The following is a 21,534-nucleotide window of genomic DNA, read 5'->3' as shown; positions in this document are numbered from 1 at the left end:
CATTTGCATGCAGTATTTAATGTAAGATTCACAGCTGCCTTAGAGATTTTATTTTCACTCTTCTGATGAGAACACCAAGAGTCAGAAAAGTTGTGTTCCTTTGCTCATTCATTCACTCAGTGAGTTCAACAACTTACTAATAACCCTGTGAGCAATGTTAAAGTGCTGTTTGTAGGATTCACTGATTTTGAGATACCTATGGTGTACAGGTTTGGTTTGGGTTACTGAATGTCATTTCAACTGTACCTTTAAGAAATACTGTGTTCCATGCACTAAGCATTCCAGTTTAAAATAAGATACAGTCTATATCCCCAAAGGAATTACAGTCCTAGTACCTTGCTGTGGACGCCAGAGTGAATCCGCAGGGTGGTTAGGAATAGCACTCAAAGCTCATCTCCTTTCTCTCTCACTCTAATGCTTCTTTTAAAAAAGACTCTTAGGCAGCATGGTGTTTGGCAGAGCATCAGACTTGAAATAGGTCTCCCTGAGAATTCCTGATATTCCCTGTCAAGTTTACAGAGGCAAAATTTGGTTGTTGCACCTGTTAGTTATTGCTCGAGACTGTAGTTAAGCAAATTAATGACATCTTCTCTCTGGCAGACACCTGGTTGCTTGCAATCTTGCTGCCAATCAAAGTCATCAGTGGGATTGGCTCAATGTGATGTATTTGCTGAAGCCAAATGAGTTGCTCTGGCTAAGCCAGACCCTTCCATTTTCTATTGATAAGCGCCAGTGTCTGTCCCATCTTAGACTCCTAGTTTGTGCCTATTATACCTAACTGCCTAGTAAAGGGTACGAAGAGCATCATCATCTTCATTATGAACAACAATTCTTCCATTCATAAGCCAAAATGTTTACTGTCAAGGAATGAACATCTTAGTGGAAGTTGCTGAATACTGACTCTGGCACTCTCATTTTCTTAAGAATTCTCTTCGAGGCTCCCACTGGTGAGCCCTGTGCTATGTGGTTGTTTTTTTCCTAAAAGCACACAGGAACTCAATTTCTGTGATCCTTACACTTCTTAACTATAGGGGAAGAAAGATTAACTAGTGCACTGTGTTCTTATGTAGGGACAAAATCAATGAACAGCTTTGTCAAGAACAATATGCATAATGTTTTATAATAATAATGATGATGATGATGCCGCTATTCATCCCACAGTATGACAATAGTAAAAGGTCTGTGCCAAAATTCAGTATATTACTGCTTGATGTGGGGTGAGAACAGAACAAACTACTCTGAGAAACAGTATATATAATGATGCTCAGAATTAACCTCTCTGATTCCGAGGGTCTACTAGTGAGGTGGGAAACCCAATATGGGCTGGCTACACGATTATAAGATGTAGTGCAATTTCAGAAAGTTTAAATGTACTTGTGCCATGGTGGGGGTGACGCCTTTACTGAGGAAGCTGCCTCAAACTTCCCCATAATATATGCAGTGAGCTTAAAACATACAGAGGTTCACCTAGGATGTGTCTGGTGTAGAGCAGCCCTTCAAAACTGGTAGCTATTATTGTGCCAGGGGCAATATTTAGTTTCAGAAACCTGGCATATGCAGGTGATAATGGGAATTAAATCAGAGAGTCACTGGGCTTTCATCAGAGTCTCTATAATCCAGTCACAACTTGATAATTTCTTTATTTAAAATTTATGATCCAATTTAAACTCTCCAAAATTAAGTTGTCTCATCTTGAAAATGAAGATAATACAGATTTTCTACCTCACAAGGATGTTCTGTTTAAATGAGTTGATGGATGGTCTTGGTAGTCATTTTCTGTCTCCCAGCATCAAGAAAATGACTCCTCTGGTTTCTATCACCAGAGCTTAGTTCTGCACCTTCTAGAACTTCGTGAACATAGAATCATGTGGTATGGGTATGTGCTCTTCATGGCTGGCTTCTTTAGCTCAACACATGGTTTGCTGTAGATGCTGATGTATTTTTTAACTACTGAGTAGTAATCCGATCTACTAATGTTCTGAGTTCGATTTACTAGTTTTCTAACTTCTTGGGATGGAGATGTAAATTTTGTTTTAACTTCACTTCTTCCTTTTTTATGGAAAAAAGCATTTAAAGCCGTACATTTTCTTCTAAGGACTGTTTTAGCTGTGTTCCAGAAATGTAGATACAGTGTTTTTACCATTATTCAATTCAAACTATTTTCTAGATTCCATTTTGATTTCTTCTTTGACGTATTATGGGTCATTTAGAAGTGTGTTGACTAACTTCCAAACATTTGAGGGTTTCCTAAATAATTTTTTATTATGAATTCTGAACTTAATTGATCAGAAAACAAAGTATGCTTCTTTATGGCTTAGAATAGGGTCTTTCTTAATGAATATTCCATGTGTGCTTAAAAACAATGTATCTAATCTGTAGTTGTTCAGTGTTCTATGAACATTGATTAGGTTGGTTTCACTGTTTGAATATTCTGTATCCTCACTGGCTTTTCCCCCAACTTGTTCCATTAGTTACTGGAGGAAGATAATAAAAGTCAACTGTACTTGTCACTACTTTGTACCTCCTCCACCCTTTTTGTTTCTGTCAGGTTTTGCTTCTTATATTTCAAATCTCTGCTGTAGGTGCAGACACTTTTATTTTTCTGTTTTTTTTTTTTTCATAATGACTTAGCCCTTTGTAATTTTAGAGTCTCTTGGTATCTTGAAATACATCCCCTTGGTTTGATATTAATACAAAAATTCCGGGTTTCATTTATCTACTGTCTGCCTGTAATACTTTCCCCATCCTCTACTTTCAACCTGTCAGTGCCTTTATTATTAAAAAAAAAAAAAAAAGTATCATATCAAAAGTACAGAGACGGGCCTTCCCATTCTGTCCAGCCTGACAATTTCTAACTTTTCATTTGACTTTTTGCTCGTTTTTCTTTTAATGTAATTATTAGTTTGGTAAAAATTAAGTCTACTAACAATTCCTTTTTTCTTTTTCCTCTTTGTGATTTATTCCTTTGTTTTGCACTTTCTGCCTTATTTTGTGTTAAACTGAGCTTTTTGTTGCTGGTTTGTTGTTCTTATTTTTGTTATTTATTATTATTATTATTATTACTATTATTTGGTATCCCATCCTTTCTCTTTAATTGGCTTTGTGGCTATACCTTTTTGGTTTATGTTTATGCATCTTTAACTTATCATGTTTGCATCAAATTTCTATTATATCACTTTGTATACAATGTGGGGCCTTATACTAGTGTAATTCTATTTACCCTATATCCCATTCTTCATAGTTTTATTGATATATGTTTACTTTTATTTCATAATACTGTATCTCATAATACATTTTTATTTTTCCTCTAAACTGTGAATGAACTTTAAGATGTTTAGGAAAAGAAAGCTAGTCTTTTATTTTTAGCCACATATTTATCCCTTTGAGTACTCTTCATTCCTTCTTTCCTATAACTTAACAATTCTACCTTGAATCAATTTCTTCAGACTGTATAACTTATTTAGCAGTATTAGCAGTGGGGAGTGTAGAAATTATCTCACCTTTTGTTTAATGAAACTGTTTATTTTTTCTTCAGAACTGAAAGCTATTTCTGTTGGGTATAGAATGCCAAGTTGGTGGTGTCCTACTTTCAGCATTGATTGTTCTCTCCCATTTCTCATGAGAAGTTGGATGTGATCCTTATTGTTCAGTTGTTATCTTTAGCAGTTGAACTGGCTTTGCGGGGTGGTAGCTTCAATGCATCAGTAGGGTTTTACATTATTCTATGAGAAACTCCCTCCCCTAAATTCAGAATTTTCAGGAGAGTCAGATTCTATTTGGCATATGTGAGAACTTGAGGATTTTCTTGGAGTAACATATGTGGATTTGCAATGATGTTCTTTGAACTCAAGCATAGGAAGGAGATGCAATAGTATCCTAGACCTCACTGGGGCTCCTTTTCTCTCTGCAGACCTTTGCAGGAAACATGAATGCTGACAGCGTGATGCACCACAAGTTACTGCACTCAGTGAGAGCCCGCTTCGTTCGCTTTGTGCCCCTAGAATGGAATCCAAGTGGAAAGATTGGCATGAGGGTGGAGGTCTACGGATGCTCCTATAGTAAGTGTATGCATGAACCCTCGCGCTGGTGTGTTGTGAGCAGCTTTCCCTATATGGTATCAGTTGATCTACACTGAGATGGCAATCTCAATTGTTTTAAAGTCTTTCAAGTCCCTAATAACTTCTGCACATTTGAAAATGTAAAAAAACTCCTCTGTCTAGGAATGAAGGAGCTTTGTGGTGATAATATGATAAGAGCTTAACAACACCACAAAGGTCAAAGTTAAGAGCTCTTAGAGTTTGAATATCATTTGTCCTTGAAGTAGAATAGCAATTTGAGCTCCATTCTTTCCCAGAAGTGGAGTGAAGTATTATAAATTCACCCTTCCTTCAGAACCATGAGGGAACAAAGTTTCTCCCTCTTCACTTGTTCTAGAAGTGGAGGCAAAGGAACATTTCAACCCAGTGTAACCCAGGGAATGTTTTTTTCCTGGAATTATGCTAGCCATCTATTCATTTATGAGTTGTTGGTATATGTGGAAGTGGTTCTCCATCTTGCAAATAAAAGTTATAAATGTGGGTAGAGCTGGCAATCACTCAAGATTAAAGTAACAATTATGCAAGAAATGTAATTATTCCTATAATTCTCCCCTATACATTGTCATCATTATAAATTATTTTTCATTTTTTTAAATTTATTTTTATTAACATATAGTATATTATTTGCCCCTGGGTTATAGGTCTGTGAATCATCAGACTTACACATTTCACAGCACTCACCATAGCACATACCCTCCCCAGTGTCCATAACCCAGCCACCCTATCCCTACCCCCTCACCCCCAGCAACCCTCAGTTTGTTTCATGAGATTAAGAATCTCTTATGACTTATCTCCCTCCCAATTCCATCTTGTTTAATTTTTTTCCCTCTCTACCCCCATGACCCCCTGTCCTGCCTCTCAAATGCCTCATATCAAAGAAATCATATGATAATTGTCTTTCTCTGATTGACTTATTTTGCTTAGCATAGTACCCTCTAGTTCCATCCACATAATTGCAAATGACAGGATTTGGGGATTTTTGATGGCTGCATAGTATTTCATTGCATATAGATATAACACTTCTTCTTTATCCATTCATCTGTTGATGGACATCCATTTTTCCCCCCATAGTTTAGTTATTGTGGACATTGCTACTACAAACATTTGGGTGCACATGCCCCTTCAAATCACTACATTTGTATCTGTAGGGTAAATACCTAGTAGTGCTATTGCTGGGTCATAAGGTAGCTCTATTTTCAACTCTTTGAGAAACCTCCATGCTTTTTCCAGAGTGGCTTTACTAGCTTGCAATTCCCACCAAAAGTGTAGGAGGGTTTCCTTTTCTCCAAATCCTCTCCAACACCTGTCCTTTCCTAACTTGTTAATTTTAGTGATTCTGACTGGTTTAAGGTGGTATCTCATTGTGGTTTTGATTTGTATTCCCCTGATGCCAAGTGATGTTGAACATTTTTTCATGTGCCTGTTGGCCATGTGAATGTTGTCTTTGCAGAAATTTCTGTTGTCTTCTTCCCATTTCTGGATCAGATTATCTGTTCCTTGGGTGTTGAGTTTGATAAATTCTTTACAGATTTTGGATACTAGCCCTTTATCTGGCATGTCATTTTCAAATATCTTCTCCCATTCTGTCAGTTGTCTTTTGGTTTTGTTGACTGTTTCCTTTGCTGTGGAAAATCTTTTGATCTTGATGAAGTCCCAATAGTTCATTTTTGCCTTGCTTCCCTTGTCATTGGTGATGTTTCTAAGAATAAGTACTCTGGCTGAGGTTGAAGAGGTTGCTGCCTATGTTTTCCTTAAGGATTTTGGTGGATTCTGGGATTCCTGGGTGGCTCAGTGAGTTAAAGCCTCTGCTTTGGCTCAGGTCATGATCCTGGTGTCCTGGGATCAAGCCCTGCATCAGGCTCTCTGCTTGGCAGGAAGCCTGCTTCCTCTTCTCTCTCTCTCTCTGCCTGCGTCTCTGCTTACTTGTGATCTCTGTCTGTCAAATAAATAAATAAAATATTTTTTAAAAAAAGATTTTGGTGGATTCCTATCTCACATTGAGGTCTTTCATCCATTTTGGTCTACTTTTGTGTGTGGTATAAGGAAATGGTCCACTTTCATTCTGTACATGTGGCTGTCCAATTTTCCCAACACCATTTTTTGGAGAGACTGTCTTTTTGCCATTGGACATTACTTCCTGCTTTATCGACGATTTGTTGACTATAGAGTTGAGGGTCCATTTCTGGACTCTTAATCTGTTCAATCTTAATTGAACTATGTGTCTGTTTTTGTGCCAGTACCATACTGTCTTGATGATAACAACTTTGTAATAGAGCTCGAAGTCTGGAATTATGATACTGCCAACTTTGGTTTTCTATTTCAACATTACTCTAGCTATGTGGGGCTTTTCTGGTTCCACATACATTTTAGGTTATTTGCACCATTTCTTTAAAGAAAATTGATGGCATTTTGATAGGGATTGCATTAAAAGTGTAGATTGCTCTAGGTAGCATAAACATTTTCACAATATGTGTTCTTCCAATCCAGGAGCATAGAACATTTTTCCATTTCTTTGTGGCTTCCTCAATTTCTTTCATGAGTACTTTATAGTTTTCTGAGTATATATTCTTTGCCTTTTTGGTTAGGCTTACTCCTATGTATTTTATGGTTTTGAGTGCATTTGTAAATGGGATTGACTCCTTAATTTCTCTTTCTTCTGTTGGTATATAGAAATGCAAGTGATTTCTGTGCATTGCCTTTATATCCTGATACTTTACTAAATTCCTGTGTGAGTTATAACAGTTTTGAAGTGGAGTCTTTTGGGTTTTCCATATAAAGTATCATATTATCTGCAAAGAGTGAGAGTTTGACTTCTTCTTTGATGATTTGGATACATTTTATTTCTGTGATTGCTGAGGCTAGGACTTCTAGTACTATGTTGAATAGCAGTGGTCATAGTGGAAAGCCCTGCCATGTTCCTAACCTTAGGGGAAAGCTATCAGTTTTTCCCCATTGAGAATGATATTTACTGTGGGTTTTTCATAGATGGCTTTAATGATATTTAGGTATATACCTTCTATCCCTACACTTTGAAGAGTTTTGATCAAGAAAGGATGTTGTACTTTGTCAAATACTTTTTCAGCATCTATTGAGAGTATGATATAGTTCTTGTTCTTCCTTTTATTAATGTATTGTATCACATTGATTGGTTTGTGGATGTTGAACCAACCTTGCAGCCCAGGTTAAATCCCACTTGGTTTTGGTAAATAATCCGTTTAATGTACTGTTGGATCCTATTGGCTAGTATTTTGGTGAAAATTTTTGCATCCACGTTCATCAAGGATATTGGTCTATAATTCTCCTTTTTAATCGGGTCTTTGTCTGGTTTTGGGATCAAGGTAATGCTGGCCTCATAAAATGAGTTTTGAAGTTTTCCTTCCATTTCTATTTTTTGGAACAGTTTTGAAAGAATAGGTATTAATTCTTCTTTAAATGAATTCCCCCTGGGAAGCCATCTGGCCCTGGCCTCTTTTTTCTTGGGAGATTTTTGATTACTGCTTTAATCTCCTTACTGGCTATGGATCTGTTCAGGTTTTCTATTTCCTCCTGGTTCTGTTTTGGTAGTTTATATTCCTCTAGAAATGCATCCATTTCTTCCAGATTGCCAAATTTACTGGATATAGTTGCTCATAATATGTTCTTAAAATTTTTTGTATTTCTTTGGTGTTGGTTGTGATCTCTCCTCTTTCATTCATGATTTTATTAATATGGGTCCTTTCTCTTTTCTTTTTGATATGTCTGGCCAGGAGTTTATCAATCTTATTAATTCTTTCAAAGAATCATCTCCTAGTTTTGTTGATTTGTTCTACTGTTTTTTTGGTTTTTATTTCATTGATTTCTGCTCTGATCTTTATTATTCCTCTTCTCCTGCTGGGTTTAGGTTTTCTTTGCTGCTCTTTATCCAGCTCCTTTAGGTATAGGGTTAGGTTGTATATTTGAGACCTTTCTTATTTCTTGAGAAAGGCTTGTATCACTATATACTTTCCTCTCAGGACTGCCTTTGCTGTGTCCCACAGATTTTGAACAGTTGTATTTTCATTTTCATTTGTTTCCATGAATTCTACTCTTTAGTAGAATGCTCTTTAGCCTGTATTTGTGTTCTTTACAACTTTCTTCTTGTGGTTGAGTTCTAGTTTCAAAGCATTGTGGTCTAAAAATATGCAGGGAATGATCCCAATCTTTTGGTACTGGTTGAGACCTGATTGGTGACCCAGATGTGAACTATTCTGGAAAGTGTTCCATGGACACAAAAGAAGAATTTGTATTCTGTTGCTTTGGGATGGACTGTTCTGAATATGTATGTGATGTGCATCTATCCAGTGTGTCACTTAAAGCCTTTATTTTATTTCTTTGTTGATCTTTTGCTTAGATAATCTGTCCATTTCAGTGAGGGGGGTGTTAAAGTCCCCTACTATTATTGTATTATCAATGATATGTTTCTTTGATTTTGTTATTAATTGGTTTATGTAATTGGCTGCTCCCATCTTAGGGGCATAGATATTTAAAATTGTTAGATCTTCTTGTTAGACAGACATTTTATGTATGATATAGTGTCCTTCCTTATCTCTTATTATGGTCTTTGTCTCTACATCTAATTTATGTGATATAAGGATTGCCACCCTATCTTTCTTTTGATGTTCACTAGCATGGTAAATTGTTTTCCACCCTCTCACTTTATTTTATTTTTTAAATTTAATTTTACTTTTATAGTACTTTTATAGTTCCTCAAACTCAACACTGAAACAACAAATAATCATGTCAAAAAGTGGACAGAAGATATGAACAGATACTTCTCCAAAGAAGACATATAAATGATTAACAGACACATGAAAAAAATGTTCATTATCATTAGCCATCAGGGAGACTCAAAACCACATTGAGATGCCACCTTACACTAGTTAGAATGGTCACAATTAACAAGACAGCAAACAATAAGTGTTGGAGTGATGTGGAGAAAGGGGAGCCCTCTTATACTGTTGGTGGGATGCAAGTTAATGCAGCTGCTTTGGAAAACAGTGTGGAGATTCCTTAAGAAATTAAAAATAGAGCTACTCTCTGACCCTACAATTACATTACTGGGTATTTACCCTAAAGATAGAGTTGTAATGAAATGAAGGGCCATATGTATCCCAATGTTATAGCAGCAATGGCCAGAATCACAAAACTGTGGAAAGAGCCAAGATGCCCTTCAACAGATGAATGGATAAAGAAGATATGGTCCATATATACAATGGACTATTATGCCTCCATCAGAAAGGATAACATCCCCTAACTTTAAATCTGGAGGTATCTTTGAGTCTAAAATGAGTTTCTTGTAGATAGCATATCCATGGGTCTTCTTTTTTTATCCATTCTGATGTCCTGTGTCTTTTGATTGGGGCATTTAGTCCATTTACACTCAGTGTAACTACTGAAAGATATAAATTTAGTGCCATTGTATTTTCTGTAAGGTGACTTACTGTATATTGTCTCTGTTCCTTTCTGGTCTGTTAATTTTAGGCTCTCTCTTTGCTTAGAGGACCCCTTTCAATAGTTCCTATAGGGCTCGTTTGGTTTTTGCAAATTCTTTTAATTTTTGTTTGTCCTCAAAGCTTTTTATCTCTCCTTCTATTTTCAATGACAGCCTAGCTGGATATAGTATTCTTGGCTGTGTATTCTTTTTGTTTAGTGTTCTGAATATACCATGCCAGTCCATTCTGGCCTGCCAGGTCTCTGTGGAATGGTCTGCTGACAAACTAATATTTCTGCCATTGTATGTTACAGACCTCTTGTCCCATGCTACCTTCAGGATTCTCTTTGTCACTGAGATGTTAAGTTTTACTATTAGATCATTGGGTGTGGACTTATTTTAATTGATTTTGAGGGGGATTCTCTGTGCCTCCTAGAGTTTGATGCTTATACCCTTTGCCAAATTAGGAAAATTTTCTGCTATAATTTGCTCCAATATACCTTCTGCCCCCTTTCTCTTTCTTCTTCTTCTGGGATCCCAATTATTCTAATATTGTTTTGTCTTATGGTATTACTTATCTTTCAAATTCTCCCCTCATGGTCCAGTAGTTATTTGTCTCTCTTTTCCACAGCTTATTATTCTCCACCATTTGGTCTTCTATATCACTAATTCTCTCTTCTGGCTCATTTATCCTAGTAGTAAGAGACTGCATTTTTTTATTGCACCTCATTAATAGGTTTTTTTTTTCAACTTAGTTATATTTTAGTTCTTTTATTTTTCCAGAAAGGGATTTTGTTTCTCTAGAAAGGGATTCTCTATCATCTTCCATGCTTTTTTTTTGAGCGCAGTTAATACCTTTATATTCATCACTCTGAGCTCTAGTTCTGACATATTACTAATGTCCATATTGGTCAGGTCCCTAGCTGTCAGTACTGCTTCTTATTTTTTATTTATTTTTTTTGGTGCGGTGAGGTTTTTTTTTTTTGTTTGTTTGTTTTTTGCCTTGTCATTTTCTCTAGATAAGAACAGATGAATGAGAGAACAGTATACCAAAAAGGTAGCAACAATCCCAGAAAGATATACACTAACCAAATCAGAAGAGACCCAAAGCCATGGGAAAAGAAGAAAGAAAGAAAGAAAGAAAGAAAGAAAGAAAGAAAGAAAGAAAGAAAGAAAGAAAGAAATATAGGTAAATAGACTGGTGAATAAAACAGAGCCACAAACTGGATTTTGGTTGTATCTTTGTCTGTTAGAAGAAACTACCTCCCACAATTCTAAAGAAAGAAAAATTTATATATACAAAAATAAGGGTAAGCATGATTAAGGGATGGAATATAACTATAAAGATGAAAATTTAAAAAGATTCTTGAAAAGGAATTGCTAAGATAAGAAGTTGATTGAAAAAGGAAAAGAAAAAAAAAGAGGAAAGAATGTGATCAGGCTGGAGTCTAGATCAAAGCCATGTGCTAGATTTATGGTATAGTTTGATGTTTTGGAAGAAATTGTATCCCAAAATTTTAAAGAAAAAAAACTATATAAGTGACTCTTAATCTCACAAAACAAACTGAGGGTTGCTGGGGGGAGGGGGTTTGGGAGAAGGGGGTGGGATTATGGACATTGGGGAGGATATGTGCTTTGGTGAGTGCTGTGAAGTGTGTAAACCTGGTGATTCACAGACCTGTACCCCTGGGGATAAAAATATATGTTTATAAAAAATAAAAAATTAAAAAAAAAAGCCAAAAAAAAAAACTATATGTATACAAAAAAATAAGGTTAAATACATTGAAGGGATAAAATATGAATATAATATAGTTTTAAAAAGGTATTGATAAAATAGTTTTAAAAAGTTAAAAGAGGAAAGGGAAAAGTTTTTAAAAATAGAATAAGAAAAAATAAAATTAAAAAATTTTAACTTTAAGGAAAAAACAAAAAAAGAACAACAACAACAAAAACCAACAGAAAACTTAACTTTGAAAGACTAAAGGATCATGGGAAGAGAGCCATGAATTCTATGCACTGCTTTCCCCTAGCTCTGGAGTTCCACAGTTCTCATTGATTCATAAACTTGATTTTGACTGGATGTTCTTCCTGATCTTTTTGGGGGAGGGACCTGTTGCAGTGATTCTCAAATGTCTTTCCGGGAGGTGGAATTGTGCCACCCTTGCCTGGAGCCAGGTTAAGTACTCTGTTTGGTTTTGGTCTCTGGAGTTTTTGTTCCCTGAATGCTTTCTGTACAGCTTTGGAGGAGGAGAATGAAGATGGCTGCCTCTTAATCTGTGGCCCCATAGGAGCCATGAGCTCAGAGCCCCACTCCTTAGTGTGCCCTCAGAGAAAAGAAGTCCATCAGTCCCATTTCTCTGGTCTCTCCGGTTGCACTCCAAGCTCACCTGGCTTGTGATGGAGAGTTTCTATCTCTGACCCACACCCTCATTTGGAGTCACCAAACCTAGCTCATTCTTACAGAACACTCCCATGCCACTCCTCCCTGAGGAGGAAGGTGAGTCTCGCCAGAACCACTGCTTTTTGGGCAGCGACCCTGCCCAAAGCAGTGGTCCAACTGTGCCTCGGATCATGGTTTAAGGTAATCCTGAACTGAGAGCCTACTGCTTGGTTCCATCTCTGCATCTGGCTTCCTTGCTCTGATACCTGGGAGCTCTGCCACACTCAGAAACCCCCAGTTTTTTTGTGACCCTGCAGGTCCTGAGACTACAGTGTCTCAGCAAGGGCTCTAATCCCTGCTTAGCCTCTGGAGTGACATCTCTCAGACTTCTAAAAGTTCCGATTTTATGTTCTTTGGCTCTTCCACCTGCTGGGAGCCAGCCTCTCCCCCCACAGTCTATCTTCCTGAATGTTGCCTCAGATTCATTTCTCCACATGTCCTATTTTCTGGAAAGTGGTCAATTTTCTGTTCCTAGAATTGCTGCTCTTCTTCTCTTCTCTCTCCTGTTGAGTTTGCAGCTCTTCAGAATGGTTTGATAACTATCTAGCTGAACTCCTGGGACCTGATGATATTTAGGTCTCTTACTTATTCACCATCTTGCTTCTCTCCTCCATAACTTATTTTTCTACCTTAGCAGTTACACCTCCTGCCTATATGCCAAAACCCAGTGACTTCTAATGAAGGAACACACATGATTGTTACCACTAAAACTCAGCAAGTCCTGTTGAAGTGTCTATTTGGTTACATGCTTGTACTCATTCCTGTAATGTGGTCAACTGAATGCCTATATCAGAATCAACTTGAGTTCTCATTAAAAATGCATTTGCCTAGCTATGTCCTATACATCCTGGATTGGGATTCTGGGCACAGGGACCCATAAAGTTGAGTATTAACAAGCTCCCTAGAGAAGCTATTGACACAGAGTGTCGGGTAAAAATAAATATCTGCACAGAGGCAATGTATTTATGAAATGATTGTCTTTATCTTGCACAAGCACTTCCAGAAAGAATGTGTTAAAACAGCAGATACATCAACAAACCATTAGGCTAGGGATACACTGCATTCCACTCTAGCCCTTCCATAACAAAGCATAGAATATCTAAGAGGGTATATGCTTCCTATCCCAGGATATCTGGTGCACCCAGATTCTCTTGTTACCTCTTTTGTTGATAACAGCTGTCACTACTTTGAGCTTTATTTTTAAGTACAATGTGAACCTTTCATGCTGAAGTAAAATGTTGTTTATATTATAACTTCAGCCATCTATTTTAGTGTAACAATCCTATTACTATTTAATATGTCCTCATTGTTTTCTGCCAGTCCTGTCTGTTGTCCTTCAAAATCATTGTTCTGTGTGCATGCATAGAAAGACTCAGAACATCAGGTGAATAGCAGACTGTAGGGTTGAAAGTGGCCTTTGAGCAACAGGTCCAGCTTTTTCTAGTGCAGACTCCTTTGAGAATCTGATGGCCACAAGAGACCCTCTCTTAAGAAAAGTGCCCACAGTAACATTTTTTTAAATTTATTTTTTATTTATTTTCAATATAACAGTATTCATTATTTTTGCACCACACCCAGTGCTCCATGCAATCTGTGCCCTCTCTAAAACCCACCACCTGGTACCCCAACCTCCTATCCCCTGCCCCTTTAAAACCCTCAGATTGTTTCATTTTTCTTTGTAATTAGATTTTTCTACAATATTCAGAAGTCCACAGATCTGTTACCCCTCAATTCTTGACCAAACTAACTGCCCCGGATTTGGAGTAGACCAGTCTTTCATGGATTCCTTTCCAGGTAGGCTCCTGGTCTATCGAGTTCATCCCCTCAGGGGATAACTTACACTTAGGTACCTAGTATGAGTGATGGGACACAGATGTCTGAGACCATCCTCAAGCCAGCACCTGGTCTTTTTCAGTCACTAGTTCTGGTGCTTTGCTGCTTTTGCCCTTGGGTGTGTGGGTGGGTGGGTGGGGGCAGATCTCTCATTTCTACCTAAAAACACATTTCAGGTCCTCTGGATTCCCACTTTCTTTCAACATTATCTTATCCACCATTTCAATTGGACCATTCCTAAAATTATAAAACTTTGCTATATAAGCTATCAAACAAAGCAGCAACAACAAAATTCCTATGGCTCTACTTAGCAGCTACTTCTCCTTCTTTCCCTTTCCCCAGAATATCTTCTCTCCAAACCTTGTCTGAGGTTACTCTTTCCACCTGCTCACCTCCCAGTATACTACAGCTGTTTCTATTCAGTCCGTACACACGTGGTGTTCAGTTTAAAGTGTCAGCTTGGCTAGGCTATAGTCCAAATAGTCAAGCAAACATGAATCTAGGTGTTGCTGTGATGGGTGAACAATCACTGAACTTTAGCTAAATGAGATTAACCTTGATCTCCCGGTGGGCTAGATTCAGTCAGTTGAAAGGTTGTAAGATCAGAAGTGAGGTTTCCCTGAAGAAGAAGAATTTCTACATGTGCTGTGTGGCTTCACCTCCTGCCAAAGTTTCTGGCTGGTTCCTCCTAAGCTGACAACATGAATTTCAGACTTGTCTAGTCAGACCCCAAAATTGTGTAAGCCATTCCTTGTAATGTATCTGTATCTGTACCTCTATCTCTCTATCTCTATCTATCTGTCATCTATTTATCTATCTGTCAATCACCTAATCCTATTTGTCTGGGGGAACCCAGACTAATAGAATGTCCCACAGAAACTACTTTAGTCAAGACCACCAGTGACCTCCACATAATCAACTCCAATGGTCACTTCATTTTTCTCATTTCACTCAACTTCTCAGTAGTATTGAGTTCAATTAGCCACTTCTGCTTTTTAAAAACCTGGTTTTTCCCTTCTAGATCACTTGTGACCTATGCTAAATCCCAAGCCTCATTCTCAGGACTTCTTCCACTTTCCAGAAATACCTCATGCTGAACATAATTTATAGAGTTCCATAAGTTTAAATACTGTGGATATGCTGATAATTTCATGCCAGGCTTTTTCTACCTGAGGGTTTTGCACATTTTGTTCCCTAGGAGCAACAGCTTTTTTCAATAATTTACACCGTTTGGGGGCGCCTGGGTGGCTCAGTGGGTTAAGCCGCTGCCTTCGGCTCGGGTCATGATCTCGGGGTCCTGGGATCGAGTCCCGCATCGGGCTCTCTGCTCAGCGGCGAGCCTGCTTCCCTCTCTCTCTCTCTGCCTGCCTCTCCATCTACTTGTGATTTCTCTCTGTCAAATAAATAAATAAAAATCTTTAAAAATAAAAAAAAAAAAAGATTTAAAAAAAAAAATTTACACCGTTTGTTCCTTCAGTCAATGTAATTTTCAATTCTGGTGCCACCTCTTCAGAGAAGTCCACTCTGGTGGCCACTCTAAATTATTTCCTGTGCATTAACTATCATCCCCTGGCTATATAATGTGGTTTTATATTCTTCCTGATGCCTATCACAAACCAGAATCTTGTTCCTTTGTTTTGTTTGCTTACTCAAATCCGTGCACCACAATGTAAGTTCCATGAGAACAGGTACCTTGTATGTTAATTCTCAATACCTAATAGGAACAAATGGGTAGTTAACACATATCTGTGGAATGAATTGATATCAGCATGGGCAACCATGTAATTTTCCTGTAATTACTTACTATTAATACACCCATTGTAGTTTCTGGGGAACTGTTTTTTGTTTGTTTGTTTGTTTGTATTTATTTATTTACTTCCTATGGGTTTATAAATCTTTTTCTTAGAATTCCGCTTGGGTATGTTGCTCAAGATTGGTAGAAAACTTGTAGTTCTATAATTTCTTAAGACTTCAAGTTTTAACAATCTGAAATACCTGCACATTTATACTTTCATCACATTCATCACTCATTTATTCACTCAGTTGAGAACTTTACTTAGCACTTAAGTTACACCAAGTATAGAGTACCTGGGTGGCTCAGTCAGTTAAGTATCTGCCTTTAGCTCAGGTCATGATCCCAGGATCCTAGGATCGAGCCCCGTATCAGTCTCCCTGCTCAGTGTAGAGCGGCTTCTCCCTTTTCTCTCCCTCTGCCTTTCCCCCTGCTCCTTTACTCTCTCTCTCTCAAACAAAAAAAAAAAAAAAAAAAAAAAAACTTAAAAAAAAAAGATACACTAAGCATCATGCAGAGGCCTAAGGGATGTAAGAAATAAAAAATACCTTAGGGGGGTGGGGCTATGGACATTGGGGAGGGTATGTGCAATGGTGAGTGCTGTGAAGTGTGTAAACCTGGTGATTCACAAACGTGTACCCCTGGGGATAAAAATGCATTATATGTTTACAAAAAATTTTTTTTACTTAAAAAAAAATACCTTTTCCCAGACTTTTATAAGTCCTGTATTCTTTCCTTTGAAGTACTTTTTTTTTTTTTTAATGGTCACATATCACTAATTGATTATATAATTGTTTCTTTGACATATGCCTCCCCTGGCTAGACTCTAGGTTTCAAAAAGTCAGTCACTGCCTGTCAGGTATGTTGGGTACCTGGTGTACTTTCAGTAAGCATTTACTGAATGATTGACATTGCTGATAGTCAAAGATGGGGTCAAGAGCATGTAAATAAAAACATGCCAAAAAGGATTGAATGTGCCTGGTAGAAATCTTAAAAGGGAGCCAAAGGGGCAAAGAGGACAAAGTAAGCAGGTGTCACTGTTGATATCAGAAAGATTCGCCTGTCCACCTTAGCTGCGTCTCAAAAGTTGAGTAGTAACTTCCCCAGCACAGGAAGAATCGCCAAGAAGCAGGTGGGGACTGACACATAGGGAGGCAGGGGCAAGGCCCCAGGGCTTTGTCATTTTAGTGCACAAGAGACAAGGACAGGAAAGTGGGAAGCTGAAGCCATCTGCCTCTCTCTGCTCCAACATTTATTTTCAGTAGCTTAAATAAAATTCATCGGCCCGTAGGAAGAAGGGCATTGATAGTAAGAGATAGTCCTTCCTCTTTGCTAAGCTCTCTTGGGCTTCACTTCCTTCTTAATAAAGGCCACCTTTTCTGGTTTGAAAAGCATCCTCCGAGTTGGAGGAGTCAAAGCAGGCCTTCTCTCACTATCTTTCCGTCATCCTTCAACATTGCAGACTGGGCCCAACTGGAGGCTTTTGTTTGGTTTTATTTGCTTTCTTTGACCCCCTTTCTTCTTGAATTCTCCAAACCTGGCTTGGAAATCCATGCCTGCAGATTTTTTTTTTTTTTTTTTTTTCTGTAAACCCCACTCACGTGATCCTGTGGGTCCTGGTGCCTATGTGCCTTGTCCTGCCTATCCCTAGCCATGCTTGTCCCTCCTCTTTCCTCAGCCAACATGGCAGCAGCTGTTCTCCTTGGTCTCCCTGCTTCTAGGGCCTTCCTGAGAGGAGCACTGACTCATTGTTCAAGGGCTCCCCATAGCATTTGGAAGAGCCCACACTTCTCCACCCCTGTCATCTGCTGCATTCCCCATATTCAACTTCCACTGAGTGTCATGTACAGTTCCCTGCAAAGACATAAGCTTCTCTCTGGATTCCATGTTTTCATATTTGCAGCTGTCTTTTTTTTTCTTTTTTTCATGAAAAATCCTCTTTCTCCTTCACGAGGATGACTACAGATTTCCCCTCACCAGCCAGATCAAATATCACCTACTTCTGAAATCTTTTGCCTCCTGGACCTTGCCATGTGATCTCTTTTTAGGTTTTATGTTTCAGTTCTAGGTTTTATCTTGTTAAATTAAAGTTACCTAGTGCTTCCTCACCTAAAAACCAGTCTGTTCTGTAAGATAGGATCGTGTCCTACCTTTCTGCTACTCAGAACCTAGATCAGTGCCTGATGGCTGCTGTATGCTCCATGAATATTTAATGTGTATTTAATTTTTAGATCTAAAGGCTAGCCATCCTTATTCATTTTTGAAAGTTTTTATTGCATATTTTACTGGTTTTTTGCACATTTTACCATTTTATTGTATTTTTAAAATTACAATGTTTATATAATATTCTTTCTAATAAAGGCATCCTTTCTCTTGTGTGTGTGGTATATATAATTACATACATATATGCGTATTTTATAAGTAATAAAAATTATGAGCTTATTAGACTCTTCCTTGTACATGGGTTTCCTTAATACCTCATGTTATTTCTCTTTGAATAACTGAGATTATCAGCGGTTGCAGTTCCCAAATTGAATGTGTTTAGAGCCTCCTTAGGCTATTCTCGTATTATGCTGCCTCAAAATCTCTAGAAGTGAAAGTGTATCTCCATTTTCCTTAAGTATTAATGTTTTAAAAAATATTATCTTCTTAATTGGCTCCATTCTATTTTATTTGTTTATTTTTAAAGATTTTATTTATTTGAGAGAGACTGCACAAGCAGGGGGAGGAGCAGGAGACCAACAAGCAGACCCCACCCCCACCCCACCCCCACCCCGCCCCTGAAAGCAGGGACTTAGAGCTCTATCCTAGGACCCTGAGATCACTACCTGCACCGCTGAAACCAAGGGTCAGATATTTTGACCAACTGTGCCACCAGGCACGCCCTGCCTTCATTCCCTTTTATACATTCCAGGGTGACTATCTCATTTTACAGAAGTTCCCATTGCTTTCACATCACCAATGCTATCTTTTTTGCCATGGTCACAAGGAAGTTCAAAGCAAACAATTCCTTTGTGTACTCAATGGAATGGACAATGGAATCAATGGTCTGTTCATAAAAGCATCCACCTCCCACCAAATCTTGTTGACTTATTTGAGCCTCTGTTTTCTCATCTGCATATCAGAGTGATAATTATTTTAAAGACCATGATGTCACTTCAGAGTTATTCTGTATCAAGCATAGAATGGAGTATGTAGTCAATAGTCTATGTAATTGACAGCTAGTAGTAGTGGGGGTATGTGTTCATAGAGGAAAGCCCTGTACTGCCACTACATGTTGCCTTTTGGGGAAACGTTGGTCTTATCTTCTATTAGATGAGGGGCCTGTCTTGGATTCAAATATATTCTGCCCTTGTCTCTCCTTCTGCTGTCATAGACTCTGGGATCTCAGTTCTCAGTAGCCTTTGGGTTCTCTCTCTGTTTTCAAGAATAGGATCAAATGTGGTCTCCCATGGCATTACACAAAGAATAAAATACAAAGTCTTCTCCTATTACAATTGCTACTGCTAAATAATTCTAGGGAGAACCAAGAAAATAATTTTTAACATCCTTCTAAATAGTTATTCTGAACATTATACCCTCTTCTTGCTGTGCATCCATTTCAGTATGACTATGACACATTTCCACATACAAATGTTTGGCAACCAAACTTGCGACATTACATTCTCATAAGAATTCTTGAATACCTCCTCCATTACCACTTTTCCTTCTGTGTCACCACTGTTGTCAAGTGGGATACCTGGTTTTTGAATTTTGCATGGGTGTTTTCTCCCTCTGACCAATTTTCAGTTTGATTCTTTTGAACCAAACATGTTTGTGCAGGTGAACCAAGTAAGTAAAAGACATGGGTCCTGCTACATCACTGAGCTGCTGTTATAAAGAGACATGCTTAAATAAAGATGTCAGTACAGAATTGTGCGAAATAATTCATCTCATGTTGAGTCTACAAAATAAGAAGGGGGGGAATTAGGAGAACTATTCTGAGTTGTAATTAGTGGGGATGCTTTCTGGGAGAGAGAGCCAGTATCTTCCCTGTTTGTGACAACTTGTCCATCATTAAATTATAATTTCCATTAGAAATGTCACCATCTATCATCAACATCCCCCTCCCCCACTGTCATTTAATATTTTCAGTATGGTGCAATACACTCCAAACCTCAACAGTCTTTCAGATAGGAATGACTGACTATTCCTATGTACTATACAAAGAGAGACTGAAATTTATAAATGTGAAGTGACTTTTAGATAAGTAATTTGCATCCTAAACCAAATATTTCTTCTGAGCTCTAAAAATATATATTCATTTGCCTGATTGATATCTCAATTTGGTTATGTCATAAATAGCTCAAATTTAACATATCCCAAAGGGAACTCTTAAAGTCAACTTGTACCCTCTAACCACACTCAGTTTCTTCTTGTTGTGGACTTCCTCATCTCAGTAGATAACACCAGTTTCCCCAACCAGCCATGGGGAGCTTTCTTTAAATCTCTGCTCTCCCTTATTTACCATAGCAGATCTATCAGCAAGCTCTATCAACAATACTTCCAAAATTCATCACAAATATGTCCATTTCTTTTCATCCAGCCTGGTTCAGTAATATCTCCTATCACCTGGATTTTTAACTCAGGAACCCACTTTCCTTTTTTATTTTTTTCTTTCTTTCTTTTAGTCCATTATCTCTGCAGCAGTCAGCAGGATTGTCATAAAAAGCAGAGTTGAGCCACTTCCTGTTGAAAACCTTTTGCTGGCTTCTGCCTACACTTAATAAAACCAAAGTCATATATATGCATGAAGAAGAGGTCCTAGTGCATCTGGCCTTCACTTATTCCCCTGGCCTCACCACACCATGACGTCACCTCCATACCTGGTCTCAAGCTTTATTGGCTTCTATTCTGCCTTCTGTCATGCCATGTTCCCTCCTATCTCAAGGCCCTTGAATGGGTTGATCACTCATTGTCTGGAGGGCTCCCCACCCCTTCTACCTTGTTTTTTTATTATTAGGTTCAATTAGCCAACATATAGTACATCATTAGTTTTTGATGTAATGTTCAATGATTCATTAGTTGGATATAACAATCAGTGCTCAATCACCCCAGGTATCCTCCTTAGTACCCATCTCCTGGTTACCTCATCCCCCCACACCCTTCCCATCTGTAACCCTCAGTTTTTTTCCCCAGAGTCCTGAGTCTCTCATGGTTTGTCTCCCTCTCTGATTTATTCCCATTCTGGTTTCCCACCCTTCCTCTATGGGGCTCCATGCAAGTCTTTATGTTCCACATATAAGTGAAACCATAGGATAATTGTTTTTCCCTGCTTGACTTATTTCACTTGCATAATGTCCTCCAGTTCCATCTAGGTCAATGCAAATGGTGTGTATTCATCCTTTTTGATAGCTGAGTAGTATTTCATTGTATATATGGACCACATATTCTTTATTCACTCATCGTGTCCACAATAGCTAAACTGTGAAAGGAGCCAAGATGTCCTTCAACAGATGAAAGGATAAAGAAGATGTGGTACACACATCTAATAAGTATATTAAATATATATTAAATACTAACTCAGGCATAATCCCTGGGTAGAGGTCCCAGAATAACTGATTTTTTTTTCCCCTGTTCCTGGGTGATTGTTATATGGAACCAGAATTTAAAACCTTTTTCTCAAATTTCCCTTTTAATTATGAGAGTCACTTCATTCTTTGTCTACATTATTATTTTCTTGCTTGTGATTGTGAATCTTAAGGATTTAAGATGAAATATAGGCACTATTAAAGATAGTACACAATAATATTAGATGTGTGGGTACATTCGCCACCAGAGATGCAATCCTAGCTTGTCAACTATTATCAACTATTGGTTGTATAATTCTGGACAATCTTGTGTCTTCTGTAGATACAGCTTCCTTTTTAGTGAAAAGAGAGGT

At 38.0% G+C, this 21,534-nt stretch overlaps 1 protein-coding gene across 2 annotated transcripts in view; it reads left to right on the top strand.

Moving 5' to 3' along the window:
* CNTNAP5 (contactin associated protein family member 5) overlaps window positions 1–21,534 on the top strand; it is an 825,196-nt gene that overhangs the window by 331,332 nt on the left and 472,330 nt on the right. For both annotated transcript variants that reach the window (XM_082690270.1, XM_082690269.1), the window contains exon 4: window positions 3,911–4,058. In XM_082690270.1, the coding sequence (XP_082546396.1) occupies window positions 3,911–4,058 (148 nt within the window). The remainder of the gene's footprint in view (window positions 1–3,910; window positions 4,059–21,534) is intronic.

This window comes from Mustela nivalis (genome assembly GCF_964662115.1).
Source record: "Mustela nivalis genome assembly, chromosome: 11".
NCBI classification, from domain to species: Eukaryota; Metazoa; Chordata; class Mammalia; order Carnivora; family Mustelidae; genus Mustela; species Mustela nivalis.
The sequence above is the reverse complement of the archived record's forward strand: the minus strand, read 5'-3'. Positions and strand labels throughout refer to the sequence as shown.